Raw genomic sequence first — 21,034 nt, 5'->3', positions numbered from 1 at the left:
ATATATATATATATATATATATAGATATATATGTATATATAGATATATAGATATATATATATAGATATAGATATAGATAGATAGATAGATAGATAGATAGATAGATAGATAGATAGATAGATAGATAGATATACAACTGTATATATAAATCATGTCATGTCAACTAAAAACAAATGGTTGAAACTGTTGGAGTATGTTATATATCAACTTAAACCGGAGAGTATCTTCTGATTTAAACAATACCGGTTCAGTCATTTATCTTATTAAATGACTTTAGTTATTAATCTGAACAAATCAAATTATAACCAAGAAGTGAAATGTTGAATTTGGTCAGTGGTCATGCACGATTTTACAGCTGACCGCATGTGTTACAACCATGCAAAGTCTCCACTACTCCTGTAACAGAAACATGACTAAGTGCTGGATTCAGAGCACTGCAAAAAGAGCTGTGCATGCATTAACATACCTTTTTTCACTCATCATTAGGAGATAATTTCATGAAAAGGTTGTGCTAGGGCCAGATAAACAGAATGAGATACATGAAAAAATTACACTGAGAGCGAGAGACATTACATATGTGTGTATGGCGGGAGGAATGAGGACTCTGTGGGCTATTTCTGTCAGAGACACCGAAGGGGTTAGACAAACAAAGTGTTTGAGGGGAAGATTGTGGCGAGATTCTCTGGAAGCTCTGTAGGGGGGAAAGATGGCACTCTACTGCTTTCTGGTTTCCAAAGAGATGGGGATACGACGCAAAAAAACTCATGGTGCTCCCTGGACCTCAACCCACTCTGCAGTGGGAGACCGTCTGTTTCTGCAAAGCTCCTCCAAAAAGCCCACCAAGTGTGTCCTGCTTTTAAAGGGATAATACTTCATAGAGAAAGTCTGATGGCGATGCTATCGCTTTCTCCGACCTGCTCTCAAGGTTTAGTGTTTCAAGAGGGTGAACCTGCTCGAGAAGCAGACACATTGAAGGTCTGAGAGAGAATACGGCCATAAAGCTGATGTAGACGTGGCTGTAAGATTAGATCTCTTGTGCAACTATCAGTATAATGGAATTCATTACGATTTAATTTAATGTTTCCATATTGCTTCGTTTGAAATTGCAATTAAATGAAATATTAAAAAAAGAGCTATTCAAACGGAGCCGACAAATATTCAAAGTTAGATAACGGCTGTTTGATGTTTCTACAGTGAATTCTTAACTAAACACTGATATTTGTCTCGCCGTGTAAGTGAGAAACAATACTAGTGAACAGTGGCTGATAAATGAAAGCAGAATGTGCGGCAGCTCTTGTGAGTGTGTGAGCTTGGCAGAGACACACTAAAGGGAAATTTTTCTGAAGGCTTGCAGATGGAGAACGGTGACATGGTGTGAACACGCGTCTCCAAAGTGTCGCTCGCTCACGCATCTCACCTGTCCGCCACGCTGCATCACAGAGAGCCATCAGATGTTCAACTTATCGCTACAGTAAGCATGAGATAAGAAAAGCCTGTCTGTTAGCGCTAACGGCACGCCATACTTTTCAACACTGTTAGCTACGTTTAGGCAACCTTTCGGCAATGATTCATTATCGTGTCTCGTGCGAAGAGGATGGAGATTTGACGTCGGGACGGTGCTCTCTCAAGCGCCGTGTGCAGAAGAACGGGTTTTTCACAATACAAGCTGTCAGAGATATTTGGAATGAGGATGCGTCGACTTAAGATTCCTGCCTATATCCATTTAGTTGTTGATGGTGCTGGTGTCTTACTGTGCTGAGCCTTGCAGGGTGTAAAAATAAACTTTATGGAAATAGACATGCATTGACATAATGCCATGTTCAGACTGCGAGCAGCTTGTGTCTCATGAACATAATCCAGAAATGTCCTCCAAACTTTTTCTCTTTCTAAAGTTCAAGTTGCTCCTCTTCATCCCCTCTTCTTCTTGTTCTGCACCACAATAGACTAAACTGGTCTTCTTGAGCCTCGTTAGATACCCATGAAATGTGAGGATCAGAGAGGCAGAGATGAAGACGAAACGAGAGAAAACCAGCTTTGACATTCTTTCCTGAATCCCCATCTCTGAGTCTTACAGGAAATACCTGTTTCTGGCAGAGGAAGTGCTTCAGTGGCAAGATTACACCTCACCTGCACCCGGAGCCAGGAGAGGTGGCATTTGGGCGATCCGTCCCCAGTGAGGGGCTCGCAGGGGCTCAGCCACGGTTTAGCCATGCTGAGGGAGCGCACACGCAAAACCAGTGCTAAACCTGCGTCCTGATGGGAACGACGGCACAACTTTGCACGTACGAGGCCTGAGTGGTGTCGAATGAATCTCTAAGCCTGTGGTACTAAATCACAAGCTAATATTGTTTTTTTCTTATTTTGTTATCTGTAATATGTCAAATCTGTCACAATGCCCAGAGTCTGTTCACAACATCACATCTTTTCCATAACGTCTCGAGTGAGAATCCCCAGGGAAAAGTTTGCTGAATCGTAAAAAGGATATTATGCGCTTTGGAGAGAATGAAGGGACATGTGATGGAAGCCAAATGCAGACTGATACGAGCACCTTTAGCAATATAACAACATACAGGAAACTTGTTTAAAGAGATAGTTCACCTAAAAATTGTGTTGCGTTTACTCACCCTCATATCGTTCCAAACCTGTTTGACTTTCTTTGTTCTGTGGAACACAAAAGAAGAACTGCTTTTGTCCGTACAATGAGAGTCAAATCCAAAACAACACTGAACCCCATTGACTTTCAATGTATGTGGGAGGAGAAAAATTAAATAAAACAAAAAACTGATAATTTTTTTTTTTATAAATAATTAAAATATTGGGTTACACTTTATTTTAAGGTGTCCTTGTTACAGTGTAATTATACATTTAAGTACTGAGTAATATTAATTAACTACATGTACTTACTATATGGTTAGGGTTAGGATTAGGATTTGGTTTAGGGTTACTTGCATGTAATTCTGCATAATTAATTGCTGTCATTATAGTAAGTACAAGTAACATGCATAACAAGGACACCTTAAAATAAAGTGTTACCTACTATATTTATTTTTTGGACGAATTCTGAACAGACAGCAAAAATAGGAAAGGAAAGGAAAGGAAATCTAAAATAGGATGAAAAGTAAAATCCCGACGACCTTGGTAAACACGAAAGCAAGTCTAAATGATTGTGAAGGTGTGAGGTTAATGATGCCCATGTGCTCCCTCATGTTTAGTAGAGAGCAGGAAAATCACAGATGCAAGGTTTTGCACTGTTCTTTAGTTCCTCTACCGTGAATTAAGAGTGTTTGTTAGTTTGCAAACAAACTGTGCTAACAGCTATTTTCACATGAAAGTTAAACTCAAGTAACATATGTTCTTAACAAAAACAATAGGTGTTAACCATCTAAATTGCAATTGGGGTAGATCTTACACAAACAAACACCAAGCTTTGTTTCCAAGACAACTAAAACAATGTGAATCCTGTGGCATGCTCGATGCTGCCACTTCTAGCTTGCTGTGCGTGAAGCGCCGTTACCGAGACTGCGGGAGTCTGCGAGCAAACTGCATCCTTTGTGGCAAGCTGCATTCGGTCAAACCAATAAAAAAAAAAATCATGTACTGAGGGGGAATCAGACTAGTTCCCTATGTAGTACGAACAATTGAACTTTCGCGTTGCCTAGTATTATTTTCTTCTCCCTTTTTAATCTCTCCAGTTCTCTCTCTCTCCTTCTTGTTGTATTCCCGAGCAGCAAAATGAATTCAACTCCAAACCTAATTAATCCACAAAGGTTTCATGTCTTAATCCCCAAAGTCAAGGGGGTTATTGTCCTCACAAATGAGGTCAATGTTTCTCCCAGTGGAAATACAGGAACAGCAGTGAGACTGATAGAGACGAAAGGAAAGAGAATAAGAGTGAGAAAGCGAAAACGCTCTCTTAGTGAAACTTACAGTAGGAGTTCTGAAGAGGGTGACAAGGGCTACGCAAATAGGGTTAGAGGTGCTGGATTGTTTTTAATCATCTCAGTTTGGCCCAGAAACTGCTTAAGATGAAGGATAGTGACCAAAACAATTTCAATCACCTTTATACCCAATATGTCAGTTTTAAACAGATAACACTATGAGTGCTGTGATTACAAAGTTAGCATTAGCAGCGTAGATCAACTAGAAAATTGAACTTTACTCTCTAATGCAAATGCTAAGAGATGAATATGCAAAACAACAAAATAGAGAGTTCATGACCTCCTCTATCAAGGAAAACATGAAGACCAGTGAGGAGCCAGAAGGAACCATCTGCTATCCAATGCTAAGTATGATACAGTAAAGAAAGAGGCTTACAATAAAAAGATAAGAAATGAAACATAACGTAAAGGCACAGTTTCAAATTGGTGGAAAAAATGAAAAAGGACCACCACACGCAGAACAAAGAGCTGCTTCTTCTACCCACACTGGTTGCAGTGAAGAGGGGGCTCTGTATGAACCCAATATACAACACAGGCTCATTAGCAGGAGCTCCGCTGTTTATGATTACCCATAATTACCAGCACTCGAACGAGACCTAAGAAAAAAAAAGTAGAGGAAGGAAGAGAAAAAAAAGCGAAAGAGAGAAAAACAATGTGACTGTAGCCTTGTTACAGGCATTTTCATTTCAAAGTTCTTTTAAGCTGAAGAAATAAAAGCGGTTTACATTGTCATCCCTACCGCTGTGCTTGACACTTTAGTTTAAACTGACAGTGGGAATTAAAATCTGTAAATGGCTTTTATTTTTGATGCACAATGTATGAATCAGCTGTCAAACTCAGTGTTTGTTGATTTTTATCGGGAGGGTTATTACATTTTGAGAATGTGACAATTAAAAAGCCCTCGATCATTCCATAACTTTGCCTCAGGGTGCTAATCTACAAAGTAGGAGTAGAGAGAGAAGGAGGCACATACGCTGTGGTGTAAAACTGATTCCCAATCAATCGCAAAAAAACAAACAGGCCTTTTAAAACACACATTGTTTATGCAGATTTGATCAAAAAAAATGAAAAAGGAGGATTTTGACAGCAGATACGCTGACGTGCAGCTGCCACGGGAGTAGTGTAATGGTTGAATGTGGTTAAGATAGGAGCGGTCTCAGGTTAAGCTCAGGCCACTGCAGCGCTGCAGGATTGGACATAACTGGATAATGACACAGGACAAAACAGATCAAAATGCGTGTGCACTAAATTGAGTGTGTTTTCACAGACAGGTCACATCACCGATACCTGCTGCCGCCACAGCTGTGAAAGAGAGAAAAAAGTCTGATATCTGTTTCTCCTCTCCGATTGCAGAGGATATACAGAGGAGAAAAAAGATTTAAAGGGGAAAAAGGCACAATTGTTTATTGATTTTATAATAGGCTTAATGCCAGAGAAATAAAGTGGAGGTCAGTAAGAGAGCTCAAATCTGAAGAAAAGACATGACAAACACCAGCCTGCTGGAGCTAACAACACTTCTGCCCTAACAAAACATTCTTTCTTTCTCGTTCCCATTCTTTTTTCTTCTTTCCTCTCTTTCTTCCTTGTCCAATAATTTATTCTCAATTCCTTCCTTCCTTCCTTCCTTCTCTTTCTTATTGTTTTACTTCCTTTTTATTTTTTCCTCATTATTTTTCCTTATTCATTCCTTATTCATATTATTTTGTTTGTCTTGCATTCTTATTTATTTGTCTTCCTTCCTTCCTTCTTTCCTTATTCTTTTCCATTTTCATTCCTTCGTCTTTTTCCTTGCTTATTTTTCTTTCCTCACTTTTTATCTCCTCACTATTTCCTTCCTTGTTATTTTACTTAATCTTTCCTTTCCTGATCTTTTATAAAAAAAATCCCCCCCTCATTTTTCTGTTTCTTTCTTTCTTTCTTTCTTTCTTTCTTTCTTTCTTTCTTTCTTTCTTTCTTTCTTTCTTTCTTTCTTTCTTTCTTTCTTTCTTTCTTTCTTTCTTTCTTTCTTTCTTTCTTTCTTTCTTTCTTTCTTTCTTTCTTTCTTTCTTTCTTTCTTTCTTTCTTTCTTTCTTTCTTTCTTTCTTTCTTTCTTTCTTTCTTTCTTTCTTTCTTTCTTTCTTTCTTTCTTTCTTTCTTTCTTTCTTTCTTTCTTTCCTTCCCTCTCTCCCTCTCTCCCTCTCTCTCTTTCTTCCTTCCTTCTTTCCTTGTTTTTTTGTTCCTTTATTTCTTTCCTTCTTGCTGGTTGTTTTATTTATTTATCTTTCTTGCTCTTTTTTTCTCTTCCTTATTGTAATCCTTTCTTCCTTAACTCGTCATTCTTTTCCTTCATTTTTTCTTTACTTCTTCACATTCTTTTTTCTCCTACCTTCCTTACTTTATTCTTTCCTCATTTTTCCTTCCTTTTGATTTCTCAAATTTCAATTAGATTTTTCTCGGTTTTCTGTTCTTTTCTTCTTTTCATTTTCTTTCTTTATTGCTTTTCCATTCATCCTTCCATTCTACCTACCTCTCTTTCTTTCTCATTCATTTTCTTTATTTCATTCTGTCCTTTCCTACATTCTTTCTTGTTTCTTTGCCTCCGTTCACAGATATGTTCATCACTCCTGTACTCTTTTAATAGCTTTAGGAATGATCCCTATAGACATTTAAGGCACTTTAAGAACAATATCAAATATCTAGGCTGTTTGCGCTGAGAGACATAAAAGGAAACCTGATCGTATTTTCCTGTGTGTGAGCTATAATTTTACAGTTTGTGGCTGTATGTATCAGAGTGTCAAAACATTACATGTGAATTTGAGTCGTTCTGTGTAGCAAAAGTCAAAGCAACAAAAGGTACATAAAGATAATATCTAAATTCTATATAATTCCATAAGTCAACTACATCTCAATCACAAGTGATTGCAGAAAATGGGAAGGATTCTAAAGACAGGGTCATTTCTTGAATTGAAGTGCCCTGTAATGTAAGGGCACAACAAAGCCCTGATCAGATTCTCCTATGATGGAGGAGCAGCATGATGCTGTGTGTGTGTGTGTGTTTGTGCGTAGATCAGTGTGTATGCGTATGGCCTGATATATGGATGATAACACTAATTAGCTCATTTTGTTTGGGGCACAACACTCATTAAAAACCCAGTGGGACCATTAACGTTACCGTCCCTCCAAAATGCTGCAACCGCCATATTAATCTCCCCAGCTCTCACTCCTAATGGCGACCGCTTCAGGTTGGGTTGTGGAATAAAATAAATAAGCAAAATAAAGAAATATTTGCGAGTGCACATTTCTTGCATTCCTTTTTCCTTCTGCAAGAGACACCCCCTCCTTTCACCGTCAATTAATATCCATTAATAGTGAAATTCACAAACACATTCTCTCGCAGCACCAATTACTCTATGTACCTTCAGCTCAAGGCTAAACTCCGAAACGGTGTACGCATAAGGATGCGGGATTCACCCGCGCCGCTTTTGACAGTGTTTTCAGCCTTACGTGGTAATGTACCCATAATTCCAGTGCTTCGCCGCAGCTTGCACTGCCATAAGGCACCACTTACGGCGAGAGAGCGGAGTCTGATATCTCAGGCCTGTTAGGATTAGGAGAGTAGACGTAGCATCCTGCTAATATACCAAACACGGAAGCCGAACTCTCGAGGGTCAGTCACGCGGAATCTTTAATGTGTCTGCTTTTCGCCTCATTTTTCAAACACCGCAACCTGTTCAGGGATTTTCATTCAGCTGCGCTTTGTGCGAGACCCGCGATGCGAGCTATCAAAAATCAAGTCACAGTGCATGGCAAGCATCCATCCTTAAATGCCTTCCAGAAACGTGCTCTCCCCTTTCGGCCAGCGAAGAGGAAGCAGCAGTTCGCGCTAACCGGGAACCCGCTCCTCGACCGAGTCGGGCCTGGATGGAGGTATGACTGATTTTTTAATTCCCTCCAAGCGCCGTGTTTCTTTCCTTCTGTTTCTCCATTCCCTCGCTCTCTTGTTCTTTATCCCTGTTTCTTCCTCTCTAATTTCATCGCGTGGCATAGCTGTCTTTTTCAATCTTTCTCTTTAGGCTTTATTAGCATGATCTGACCATCATTTGCTCGTCTCGGCCCTCCCAACCATCCCTTCGTCTCATTGCAGCCACACTTTTTCTTTAGCATGCTACCTCTCTCTTTCTCTCTCATGCCAGCCCTCCCGTCTTTCCCTCCATCTCTCTCTCTCTCTCTCTCTCTCTCTCTCTCTCTCCAGGCCCCCTGTTGCTGCGTGCTACCAGAGCCGTGGTGTGGAGTTTGGCTGAAGCCGAGAGGAGCAGCTGGGCCAGGCTAACGGGGAATGATAATGACCTCAGAAATCTGCTCCTCGCTCCACAACAATAGGGTGCTCAGTCTAGTGGAAAATTGTGTTCATCAGCTAGCTCTGCTCACTTACTAATTGACATTGCCAAATATTTTAAGAACAATTGGAATGCACAGGCTAAAAAAAAAAGAAAGAAAAAGAGAAAATGAAGATCTTAATCCATGGACTTTTTTTGCCCAGTTTTCTTTTTTTTTTTTACCCTTCTTTCGCCTTTGATTAGAAGATAACTATCGCTAAAATGAAAATGGGGGGTGCGGAGAAGAAGAGGCAAACTTTTCATGTCATTATCTGCCTCATGTCAGTGCCGTGATGTTGACACAAAGGCTTTTTTATGTGGCCTGTCAATGGGGTTAGGAGGGAGAGAGGGAAAGACGAGGGGAGAGATACTCATCAGTGCATGATGAATGCCAGTAAAGCCCCCCCATCCCGCCACAGCATGGCTGGGACTTTGACACATGTGTCTTTCTCTCTAAATACTGCTTTTAATCTACATAATGTTCCTGCTTTACACCTCTGTAACTTGTGTTTACGCAACCGCGCGAGAGAAAGACGGGTAAACGAGAGAAAGAGACAGCGAGACAGTGAGAAGGGGAGGCGAATGGAGAAGGAGGATTCTTCTGTCATGGTATCATATGGCTGGTCCTCCATATTTAATGAGACAAAGGTCAATGTATTCACTTGCTCTTTCACACGGGAGGCACCCCAATCATGCCAAAGTTAACTTGTTCAAACAAAGCGCCCTCCCACCCAGATATGCCATTTGTATGCGCTGGTTTGAGAGAGAGAGAGAGAGAGAGAGAGAGAGAGAGAGAGAGAGGCGGTTTCATTCCAGAGGAATTCAGCTCTGACAGAGTAAGACAGCTGTCGCCCTCCGCTCACAAAAACCGCAGCACCATCCAACCTTTCAGCAAATAAACTTTTCGTTTTCTCCAGTAAAAAATGCGATTGTCAATAATGACACTTTGCATCTACTTTAGTGCGTACTAATTCAAAACTCTTCAATTTAAGAAATGAAAAGTTATTTTTTTCTTTCCTGTTTTCCTCAGCAGCCTGATGATGATATGTTCATATGCCTCAGTCAAGATTGCTCTTTTTTTTCTTCTAACAAGTACATTTAATAGTATACAAGACCCCATTATCTCATTTAAAGTGATGACACCTTTCCAGTCGGCTGAAAGACGTCGTATTGATGCATTTAAAATATTAATATTCAAACTCTCTGCCTCCCCCAGTACGACAGCCTTCTGTTGGGGAAAGATAAATATTATGTTTTAATTATAAAAACATAAAACAGAAAATGAAGAGTGATGAAAAAGCGTGGCCCTGCCAAGGAGGCTTGTATGCAAAGGTAAGCAATGTTTTGGCAAAGACACGGAATTAAAATCTGGTATACTGCATGCGGCTTATGCACCCTCTCTCTCTTTTTCTCTCTCTCTTCTTTTCTTTCTCTCTTTCTCGGAGCAGTACATAGCTCGCCGTTGTCTCCATAACCAAGCGGGGAATCCTAACAGGATCATTAAGACATAAAACAGACTGATAAATGTTTCATAAGGACTGCCCGTTGATAGCCTCACAGGGGTACGGTGAGCACAGAGAGATGACACTCACGGAAGCTCTTTCATATACACTTCGGAATACAATTGGAATTTTAAATATAGTGGAAAAAAGCAATGCTAATTCCCACTATGGGTAATATTTACAAATTGAGAGAAAGGGAGGAAAAAGGCAAGAAAAGGCGAGCCAGAGTATAACAAGGGAAAGAGAGAAAAAGTGAGCATGCGAAACAGAGAAATCAAATGAGCTGCTGCTAAGGGGAAATAAATTGCCCTTTTATTGTTCAAGCGTGCACAAAAATACTAAGTCTACATTTATCTAAGACACGTCAATCAACAGAGCACACTGACAATTAGCATGTTGAATAGAACTTTTATCATTTAAAGACACCAGAGTCCTGACCCACTGTACTGAAATAAAGCAGTATAATAACATTTTTCTCACACACCATGACGTTTGTTTTTTTAATTATTACACTTCAAAAAGAGATGACGGATTTAAGAGAAAGAACACAGAGCTTAAGAATACGCATAGGAAGACTGAATGCAACATTCAAATAAAATACGAGAAGTGTGGAAAAAAAAAGAGAGAAATGCATGCTGGGTGAGAGGGCAGAGGGCGCGAACTATAATGAAGGTGAATGATAGGAATAAACACTGACATAATTCTTCCAAGGTCTACAGTTCCTAATTAGCACTTGAGAGAGAAATGTAGTCTGTCCTCGTTTTAAAGATTTGGGAGAGCAAAAGAGAAAATTAAAGACAGAGAGAGGAGGAGGAGGAGGACTGAGAGGATATGACAGAGATGTCGTTAATGATAAGGAATACTCTTTTTGTTTCATAAAAGCTATTTCATGTCATTTCAACTTATTTTCAGTCACAACAGACTTCAGATCAGATGTGTGGACATTTAGAAGTACTATCTCAAATATACTGAGTTCTTGACCACTCAAACATGCAGTAGTTTGCGAACTAAAAACTAAATTCGACCGAACTTGAGCAGCATCATTTCTCCTTCTCTAAATTGAACAAGTAACATAATAAACATCTGCATGAAACTGATGCCATAGGTCAGAAAGGATGAACAGGTCTGCGTCTCTGTGGATAGTCGTGCATTTTGCATAGCAGTTTGGGTTATTTCGACTTTAATTACACCACAATTACATTGTACAGCAAGTCTGCATATGTAATTACTCCAATTTGTAATTGTGTAATTAGATGAATATCCATGCTTTATAACCTAAGGCATCCATTGGCAAATCCAATTTCAATTTGTATGGAGCAACTGTTTCGCCCAAAACGGTGGCAAGCTGTAAAGACCTGGGGATATACTGATAATCCTTGCCATGTTAAAATGCTCTTCCTCTTAACAATATTTAGACATGGGGGATCTCAACTGGAGAAAAAAGACAAGGCAGGTTTGAAGCCTTAAGCAACAGAGATCCGGCAGTAGAAAGACAAAATGCTTTTTCACTTGGTTTTCTCAAGTTAGTAGTACATGAATCGCGTTCAAGAATGTCTTGAAATAAAAACAAGGGAGGAGTATGATTCTTGATAAGCAACCATGAGTGCCACACAGGGCCTGATATGAGAAATGTCAGTGTACTAACTTTATAAATACACACCGTAAAATAATGCTTTTTGAAGCTGTAAATAAAACTTGAGTATGTTTTACAACACTGTTTCAGTTTTTAGTATCAGTATTAGCATCGGATTGTAGTATTTGTTTTACAGTCAATCTATATTCAGTGTCAAGCTATGTAAATATTAAGATATCTATATATATATATATATATATATATATATATGACGTGTGTGTGTGAGAGAGAGAGAGAGATGTGTTTTGCCATTCATTGTACACTTCTGTTAAATACTTCCTTTTCTCTCTCCATTGCTCTCTCTCTCTCTCGCTCTCTCTCTCAGCTGTCACTCAAAGTCCCACAATAATGAATTCAGAAACACTATCAGGAATGAACCCCCCTTGTTTATGAAGCCCAATTCAGACTGCGGAATCTGAAATAACAATAGATCCCGTCCTCAGTCAAGCCAATCTTGTAATGGTAATAAGAAATAAAAGAGAATAGGGAAAAATGTAATAAACTAAAAAAAAAGAGAGAGAAGGAAAGATGTGGAAGAGATGTACAGAGGCTGGAAATTCTATTGCACAAGAAGCATATTTAAGGTTGATTATTGAGAGGAGAGGAGAAAGGCCTTTAAAGGACATTTCTGAGGCAACTTTTTTTCCCCTTTTTATCTGTCTCTCTCTGTGTTTAAACAAGTGCAGTGTCAAAGACAAAAGCGATTGTGTCGACCTTCTTTCACAGTTGAGATGTTATTGTTGATTACTGTAATTCAAGTTTAACTCAAAATTGCAGTGGGTAGGTGGTTTAGAGGTTGGGTGAGCTTGCTGAAGGGAGACAGCAGATGAATCTGCCGTACCTTAAAGAGAGGGTAAAGAAAAAAGAAAATAAAATCAACACATGATAAAGGAAGTCTGTTCTCTTTGGGGTAGAGGAACGTGCAAGATATTAAAAGTAAAACAGAGGTATGACATGCCACATCCTGTTGCATACTTACATAAACATACACCCTTCCTCCCCCCAAAATGAAAACAAAAAGCACATATGTATATACGTATATGTATGTGTGTGTGTGTGTGTGTGTATATATATATATATATATATATATATATATATATATATATATAAACAGGCCATTACATGTATTTTCTTGTTATATCCTTGCTAATTAAAAGAAATGAAATCATATTGATGAGAATATATACAATATATATACAAATGCTGGGCTAATAAAGATATGCTGCATTAAACATTAAAGCACCAGTAGGTAAACAGACAGTGCAACACTTCCTTCCCTGTACATCGCACCTTTAGTTTGTAAGGGTTTGTAAAGTACATGTTTTGTGTCATGGCCTGAAGCACAGCCCCCTGAGCATGTGCATGCATACTTTTAAATAAGTATGTCAGAGAATCTGCCAAACTGCCTGCCCCTTACTATGGCATCATTCCCCCATAAACACACACACCTCCCTGTACTTGCAAGCAAAGAGACCTGAAGGTCAATCTTAAGACAAGAAGGGGGGCTGGCATTATGCCCGCTGCACAGTGAGAGCTCCCTGCCTGCTCCAACTGAGCTGGGCAGCGACGTGGGATTTCAGCTGGTGATCACACTCTACCTTGACACTACCTCACACGCACAGGGAAGGGGGCGGGAGGGAAGGAGGGAGTGGGAATATATATGAAAAAATATAGTGGGCATTACAAGTAAAATTATGAGAAAAGTGACATCAAAACACCCAGATGCTAGAAAACTGTGCAAACCAGAATGTAATCTACAGAGCTACAGAGTTTCAGGCCACAAAGTTCAGAAGCTGTAAACTGATTATACTGTAGGTTCAACAATCACTCACATTATGAGCTTAGCTACCTCTGGGTGGCACATACTGTATCTGGGAGGGGGGCACAAAAGAAGTCAGACTCAAGAATCATGTGAGAGGATGTTTGGACTTGGCCAAGATTTCCAGCCAAAAAATGTAAAACAATATGTGAGGCATGAATGTAACACTGCCCACACTTCAAAACCCCCATACCTACAGTGAAGTATGGTAGCATGGCATCATGCTGTGAAACTGCTGTAGGCATTGAGTGTCTTGTTAAAATATAAGTAACAGAGGATGGGCCACAATATTGGGAAATTCTGCAAGGGAACCTGTTTCAGCCTGCTAAAAATACTTGGGTGAGCGTTAATCTTTCAGCAAGATGAAATTATCCAAAACATATGGCCATATATGAAATGTAAAACCAACAGAGAATCTGTATCATTAATAAATAAATAAATACATACATATATTATATTACTATTTATGTAATTATTTATAATTTTTTTTAAATAATACGTTTTCAAAAATGTCCATAAATGCCATCAGACAAGCTGGAAGAAACCTCAGACAGAACGAGAGAGAATAGATTATAGCAAAAGAGCATGCAAATGGTAAGATGGTAAAAGAGGGAGAGAAAAAAAATAAGTAATGGTGACATTGGCAAAACTTCACATAACCAATTTTTCAGATTTGTGTTTATTAAAACTGGTCTACTTGTGTACAATAAAAGCTATGAGACTGCCAAAGAATCAATAAATAAATTGTATTTTCATTCTCTGTCCCATGATTCAGTTAGTGCTTAACATTTTTTATTATTAAACACTAATCACTTTAATTCCAAATACCCTGCCAATCTAACAAAAGCTTGAGAAGTGTTTATAAAATGCCATGAGCTAAATCTCAAAGTAGTAGTAAAAGAGATGCAAAATAAAGAAAACTTCCTGCATTAAAATTCACTGGATAATTACTTCCGTAACATACCCTCCTTTCTGTTGAGGAGTGTTTAGGTTTAATAGTCTCTGTAAAGAAAATAGGTTTTATCTTCTTCTCATTTTCATTAATTCCTAATTGGGGTGGGGGTTGTCTGTTATTATTCCTTAGATTAAAATAAACATAGCCCACTGCATGTTCAAACTCATCTCACTACATGAGGGTGATAAGGACTGGGAATAAATAAACAATTTCTTCTTTGCTGTTGAAATTAAGTTGCTTAGAGCCTTAAGCTAAGCCACTTTTTTTTCTTTTTTTTGATGACTTAAAAGCACATTTTACCCAGCAAATGAAGTTCATTTTTTTGACCTGCTTTATATGTATATCTTTAATTAGTGTCTTGTTTAGCTTAAGCTAACTGATTATCACATAGACGTGACCTAATTAAGCCAGGCTGCTTAACAGTGGTGTACCACCCCAAGGAATGAGAAAGTTACCTTTAAAACTTCTGTAATCATTAGCTGCAGCTTCACTTAATCCCACTAAACATACATTTTATCTCACAAGCTCTGAGTTCCACAGATGGGGCGGGGTTTGCTGTCCCTCTCCCTTGCAGCAGGATGTTTTAATCACTTGTAACATGTCCGTACATCTACATAGGCTTTCCATTGTGAGAATGGAATATGGATGTTGTTTTTATATAGATCATAGTTAACAGAGAATTTAATGGATGCTAAAGGATAGCCAAAGTACAGAAACCTCATTAATGAATTAGTTTAAGTTCACAGTAAATAAAGACACTAACTCCTCCTAAGGGTGTTTGATGGCTATTTGAACAGTGACATTACTTGTCAAAGTTATGCACTGAATATGCTGCTCATATTTACGTTGGCACTGCTACATTGCTAGCGCATTTGATCACCTACCCACCACCAAACAACAACATCACAATCAGCCATTTTCTGTAAACTGAAAGAACTAACTGTGAAGAATACCAGAGCGCAACTGTATTCACTTCCTTTTCATTGGTTTCAGTGGTGGCTTTACTGCATTAGCTGTCTATTGTTAACGATCTCTAAAGTCGACGGATAACTTTGAAAGCTTTAAAAGGCCAACTATCACATATTCTGAAAGACCTTAGCATTTATTTACACAGAGAATATAGGCATCGTGCTGAGGCTTGGGGATCAGTGTCTCACTAAACCTCCTTGGTAGACACAACTAGCATGCTAGAGCTATGTATGGATCTAAACCCCTCGATATGGCCATCTCACCAATTTGCATCCCACAGGTTCTTCCTCAGTTGTTCTTACCCACTGTGAAATTGCTCTCTTAGGGTTGTAATTCTGCTACTTTGGAAAGCTTCCATTAGATAATTGCTATTTAAATGTACTGATTTAACAGAACTGAATCCTGTGAGCATCACACAAGTTTTATTACTGTAATGACAAGAGAGTTGACCGAAAAGCATTAAGGCAATTAAATATATACAATATGTTCAATTCTATGGGCTTTATATATATTTAAATACCTTAATTCCTAGATTTGCTTGTAAGTCACTCAAGTTGACTGATACTTTCCTTACCTGAAGATGGAGAAGAAGGGCGGGGACTGTCATCCTGCACACTGCCCGTTTGGGAGTGTCCGCCTCCAGCACCGCTTTCTTCCGTCACATTGGAGGAGCCTGGGGTGGTCGATCGGCTGATGGACTGAGATTCAGGGTCGCTAGCTGAGCCCCGCCTTTCATCCAGACCATGCTGGGAGCTGTCCTCTAGGGTTCGACGGTCCTTGTTGTGTACCCGGGAGTGGACCACCATCTGGTGGTAGGTTCTAAAAACTCTGCCGCAGTCGGGACATTCAGTCGCTTTCTCTTTCAGGCCAGCCAGGCTGTACTCAAGCCCTTGGCCCAGGCCCAGACCCCCATGGTGAGGCAAGAACTCACGGTGGCTATCAAAGCTTACACTCTCATCTTTCATGGGCATCATGCCTCCACTTGTCTTCACTCCATGAAGGACATCAGGGTGTTGCTTCTGCTTGGAACCATCACTAGAGCCTAAGGTTGGGTGATCAAGCTTGTCTTTCCCAAAGTGAACAATCCCAGCTGCACTGGCAAGTTCATCTTCTTGTCCATGCCCTTCATGGTGCTGCTCTTTTGGCATGAAGGAGCGTTCCATAGCCATTCCACGTGCCATGATTTGCCAGGCTTGATAGCTGTTCAGGGGGTCCATCTCTGCCACCTTAGCTGCGGCTTGCAAGCGCTCCATACAGCTTGACTTCAGAGGGGGCACCAGGTTCAGGCAACCCAAGAGTGAGCGCTTTTCATTTTCCCCTAAGCCATGGCCTATGCTGACCATTGGGCTCAGGAGCTTTCCAAGCATCTCCTTCTCCTTCATAGCTATACCGGCCTTGGCCAGCATCTGGTGCTGCTGTTCAGCCAGGCCTTGCTTGTCGGGTGTGAGGAAGCCACTTCGTAGACAAGAAATGTAACGTGAATACAGGTTGGCATGGGCTTCTTGAGCCAGGCTGCTCATGCTGTTCACAGAGGGTCCATCTTCACCAGCTCCTCCACCAACAGGGGGCTTGCTCTTGATAGCCAGCTTGTTGAGATGCACCTTCATGTGATTCTTAAGGAACCAGGGCTCCTTGAAACGGCGTCCACAGATCTGGCAGCAATGCTCGAAGGAGTCTTTGTGTTTCCGCATGTGGCCTTTCAGAAACCAAGCTTGACTGAAAACCTGGCCACAAACCTCACAACGAAATTCATTGTTGGGCTTCTCTCCATTGCCAGCTCCTGTTCCTTGTCCCTGGGCTGATTCAGCTGTGATGTGGGTTTTCTCCACATGGGAGATGAGGTCTTCCTCCTGGGAAGCAGCAAATTCACACAGGGTACATTTGTAGGGCTTGTGGAGAATGCGAATGTGGCGCTCTAGCTCCTCACGCTTCTTAAATTTACCCTTACAAAAAGTGCACCGAAATCCTTGGGCTGGGTTGAGGGCTTGCTCATCTTGCAGGTTGGTACCTGCAGGCTTAGGTGAGGCAGACGGCTGGCTCAGTCCATCAGGCGAGCCACCAATATTGGTTGGAGTGAGCAGGCCACAGGCAGAGCTAGGCTGTTGCTGGTTGTGACCCTGTATACCCACGTGAGGTGGAAGAGGTTGAGAGGGTTGCAGCAAGCTGTTCCTCATTTGCTTATCACGTAGAATGGCCCTCTCTTCAAGTTCATGAAGCAGCCGGTTTTCCTCACGTACGCGACCACGGCCCTTACCAAGATTTCCCAGCTTATGGGTGCGGAGGTGGATCTTCAAGTTACCCTTTTGAGCAGCTCTGTGGTCACAATAGGGACATTTGAAGGGCTTCTCTCCAGTGTGTGTACGCATATGAAGAGAAAGGATGCTGTTGAAGCGGAAGCGCTTGCCACATAGCGGACAGGGGTATTTGCGGTTCTTGCGGGCATCATCTTCTATGTCGTTCATCTGGGACATGATTCCCAAGTTCTGCCCATTGAGAAATTGCTGCAAATCAACACGGCCATTGAGACCACTCAGGGCACCCACATCCATGTCACGGTTAAGCTGGTTGGCCAGTAAGGCCATCTGACTGCTGATTGGCTGACTAGCTAAGGCAGCATGGGTTTTCTCATCCAGCGGGGTGGCTGCCTTTTCCTCTGGGATCTGTTGGCGACTCTGTAATTCAGGAAAGGCATGACCCAACTGAGCAGTCAGCTGATGAAGTTTCTGACTGATTGGGTAGCGGCCATTAAGTACTGCATTGCTGAGATGGGTGTCAGCATCCGGGACCACCGAGGATACACCAAGGCACAAACTAGAGTCCTCCATCCTAAAGGACAAAAGACACAAAACAGGCATTAAGTAGACTATTCAAAAGCATAGAACAGCAGGTACGCAGTCGACACACACCTCCTTATAGCCTTAAGGCATCACTAGTAAACATATTGTATTATCACTGTGCACAATCAACAGGAAATACAGCACAATATATCAATGAAAGTAAAATGATACGCGGAACGTCACGTACATAGTAACAAACATCCACAATATGAGTAAATGTGCAATAATTTGAACAGAACAGGTCAGAGCAGACTATCTTAACTTCACCATTGTCTGAGAACTGCTTGTGAAGAACACCCACTCTGCTCTCAGATTTCATAAAAAATAAAGACCTTTTCTCTTAGACCTTTAGAAATACTGTATAGTGTGGTGAAGGTCATATTTCAAGTTAAATAGCATCACAGTGTCAAGTCTGTCTTAGGCATTAGCACAAACACAAAGGTATTTCATTTTTTGCTGAAGTGGGTGTAGGGGTGGAAACAAAACAGTAGATATAGTCTTTTGTGTGAATCTACATCTCAGATTATATACTGCATTGTCTGGCTAAGGAAATCACACCATACAGCAGTTAATTCAGTTCATTCTTGAGTACCCCTTTGTGTGTCAGCAGTCTGACTATGGTGTGAGGAAATGGTTAACAACGATGACTGCACTTCAGTGACAAGTGTGAAGGAAAAAAAAGAGTGAGTTCATCTCCCTCTGATTTATGAAGTACTACATGTACTCTCACACTTGGGGAGAGAAGCTGCAACTCTCAGAACTTTTTCTCAAACAGTAACACAATTTTGGAGGCAATAATTACCCAGTAAACACGGCAAGGCGCTGCATAATTAAGCTACTTGGTCCCATCCTATCAGAATCCCTCCAATTACACGCCTTAATGAAACGGAGCAATGGTATTGTCATGAAGCCACCGCAATACTACAATTATGATATTAACAATAGCACTTAAAACCAAGGGGTTACTCCAGCAAACACAAGCCCTTATCTCACTGCTGCGACACTTGTCTTGGCGTAATTTTCCATTAAGAGGCACATTACGTTTGATGCAAATCATTCTGTGTTCACCTTCTTTTTTTCCCTCTCTCTGTTCTCTCACACTCGTATGGCTTCCGATGAAAAGAAAACAACAGTTGGCGTTATTGAAAGGGTTCCCAAAGTATCAGAGGCTTCCCAGTCATTTAAAATGGCCACAGAGTGGCCCAATGAACCGTCAGCCTAAAACAAATACATGAGCACTGTCTGTTGTCATCTGGATAGCTTGTGCTTATTTAGCATGTTACTCACCATCTTAAGGAAGGATAATGATGTTGCTGCATTCCCCTGCAACTGACAGGGTCAAGCTTCAGAAACAATGAAGTGAATTTTGCTTTGGTCAACAAAATATAGTATAATATCTCATTAAGCTGATTAGTATGCTGCCTGGTAACAGTGGCTATGCACTTTAACACATGATTATGAATGTGAAATAAATGCACTGTGGTCATTTTAACAAAGACAATGGCAGGAGCAGGTGTTCAGGAAACTGCGTCCAGAATAATGGCGATGAGAGCTTTCTCTTCTCTACACATTATTTGGAAACACATGCTGGTTTGTCTCTCACACACTCATCGCCTGAGGAAGGGTAAAGTGTTCTGGGCCAGGAACCCACACCCTTTGGTCATTAATAAACCTTTTAAATGGTGCAGATTGACCCAGTTTACTTATTAGAGAGGGACTACCTAATGACTCAGCACCTGAGCTGCTGACACATTATATTTCACTTTTTCTCATGGCAGTATGACAGCTCCTGTACATGGTTTTCACATGACCCAATGCACAGGAAAACAAATAACTGATTTCTTTGTTGACAGGCAGCAGCAATTCCGACAACCAGTTGAAGGAACCTACTGGTCTGGTACAAAAAAGCGCATTTCTGGAGAAAAATGCACAAAGGCTAACAAACCAGCACACACACACACACACACTCAGTCTTCAGTAGAAGGCAGTGGGCTTGGAGCACATATTTGCTGATGCTCTCATAAGAACTCTAATAAGGGCCGCCTGTTCTTTAGCTATTTGCTCTTCCTACGCCATGTCGGTTGAAGTCTTATCTCTCCAACATGAATAAAAACACTGAGGCCACTTCCAGTCGCTTCTAAACACACCGTGGGCTGCTGCTGAATGCCATTCCTCTTTTGTCCAGAGCTATAACTCTGAGAAATTTAAAAGAAAAAAAAAGGCTGGAATCTGGATGCGAACAATAAACTGTAGGTGTATTATGTATTTAAAGACTGGGTGTGTTATAAACACACTCACGCGTGTAAGCACGTGCACTGCAAATTATACATGGCTAAGCAGTTCTGTGAGGATTTCTGATATTCAGCAAAATGTAATACAGGAGTAAATGCGAGACAAATATAAATCACGGACGGTTCGCTCTGCCAGGTCATCTAATTAAAGCAACAGTCCTCAGACAAAGGCCTAAAAGTGCTGGGTGATGTTTGGGTTTAGTGCGATGCCTTATGACTTTGGCGTTTCTTTGGGTAGCGAGTTGTTCAAATTGCTTTTGTCGACATCGCAGCAAATCCTGGCAGATATCAGACGAGGCCCTTTTTGAATGTGGCTAGCATGCCTTCTGCAATAGAAATCTATGATTTAAGCGAGGCATGATGAGCAGTTGCTCATTTGGAGAGATAACTGCTTGCCCTTTTCTTCAATTTGATTTCCTTCTTTATCTTTACCATATAACAAAGGCAGATAGACAAAGGAACAATGTGAAATGAACTGACAAATCCAGTTTGTTTTTGAACATAGCCTCGCCTGACGACTGTATGCAAATGAAGTGCATTAATATGCCTTCCTTGCTCCCAAGTCATTTCATTTTTTTTTCTGATTAAAAAGGACATTTCATATGGTTAAAGAGGTGTTCCACACTCTCACACACAGAGAAACACTCACTTCTGCAGAGGCAAAGTATTAAGTTCATATGTGAATGAAAACGCCTGACACAAAATACACCCACAAACAATAACACACACAGTCTG

General features: G+C 40.6%; 1 protein-coding gene across 5 annotated transcripts in view; it reads right to left on the bottom strand.

The window, feature by feature from the left end:
* Window positions 1-21,034, bottom strand: part of LOC107556245 (zinc finger protein 536-like) — a 177,131-nt gene that overhangs the window by 73,172 nt on the left and 82,925 nt on the right. For all 5 annotated transcript variants that reach the window (XM_016239307.1, XM_016239309.1, XM_016239310.1 and 2 more), the window contains one exon: window positions 15,746-17,997. In XM_016239307.1, the coding sequence (XP_016094793.1) occupies window positions 15,746-17,997 (2,252 nt within the window). The remainder of the gene's footprint in view (window positions 1-15,745; window positions 17,998-21,034) is intronic.

The sequence above is a fragment of the Sinocyclocheilus grahami genome, unplaced genomic scaffold (assembly GCF_001515645.1).
Source record: "Sinocyclocheilus grahami isolate Dianchi unplaced genomic scaffold, SAMN03320097.WGS_v1.1 scaffold561.1, whole genome shotgun sequence".
In the NCBI taxonomy this organism is placed as follows: Eukaryota; Metazoa; Chordata; class Actinopteri; order Cypriniformes; family Cyprinidae; genus Sinocyclocheilus; species Sinocyclocheilus grahami.
Note: the sequence above shows the minus strand (reverse complement) of the source record. Positions and strands in the feature narration are given on the sequence as shown.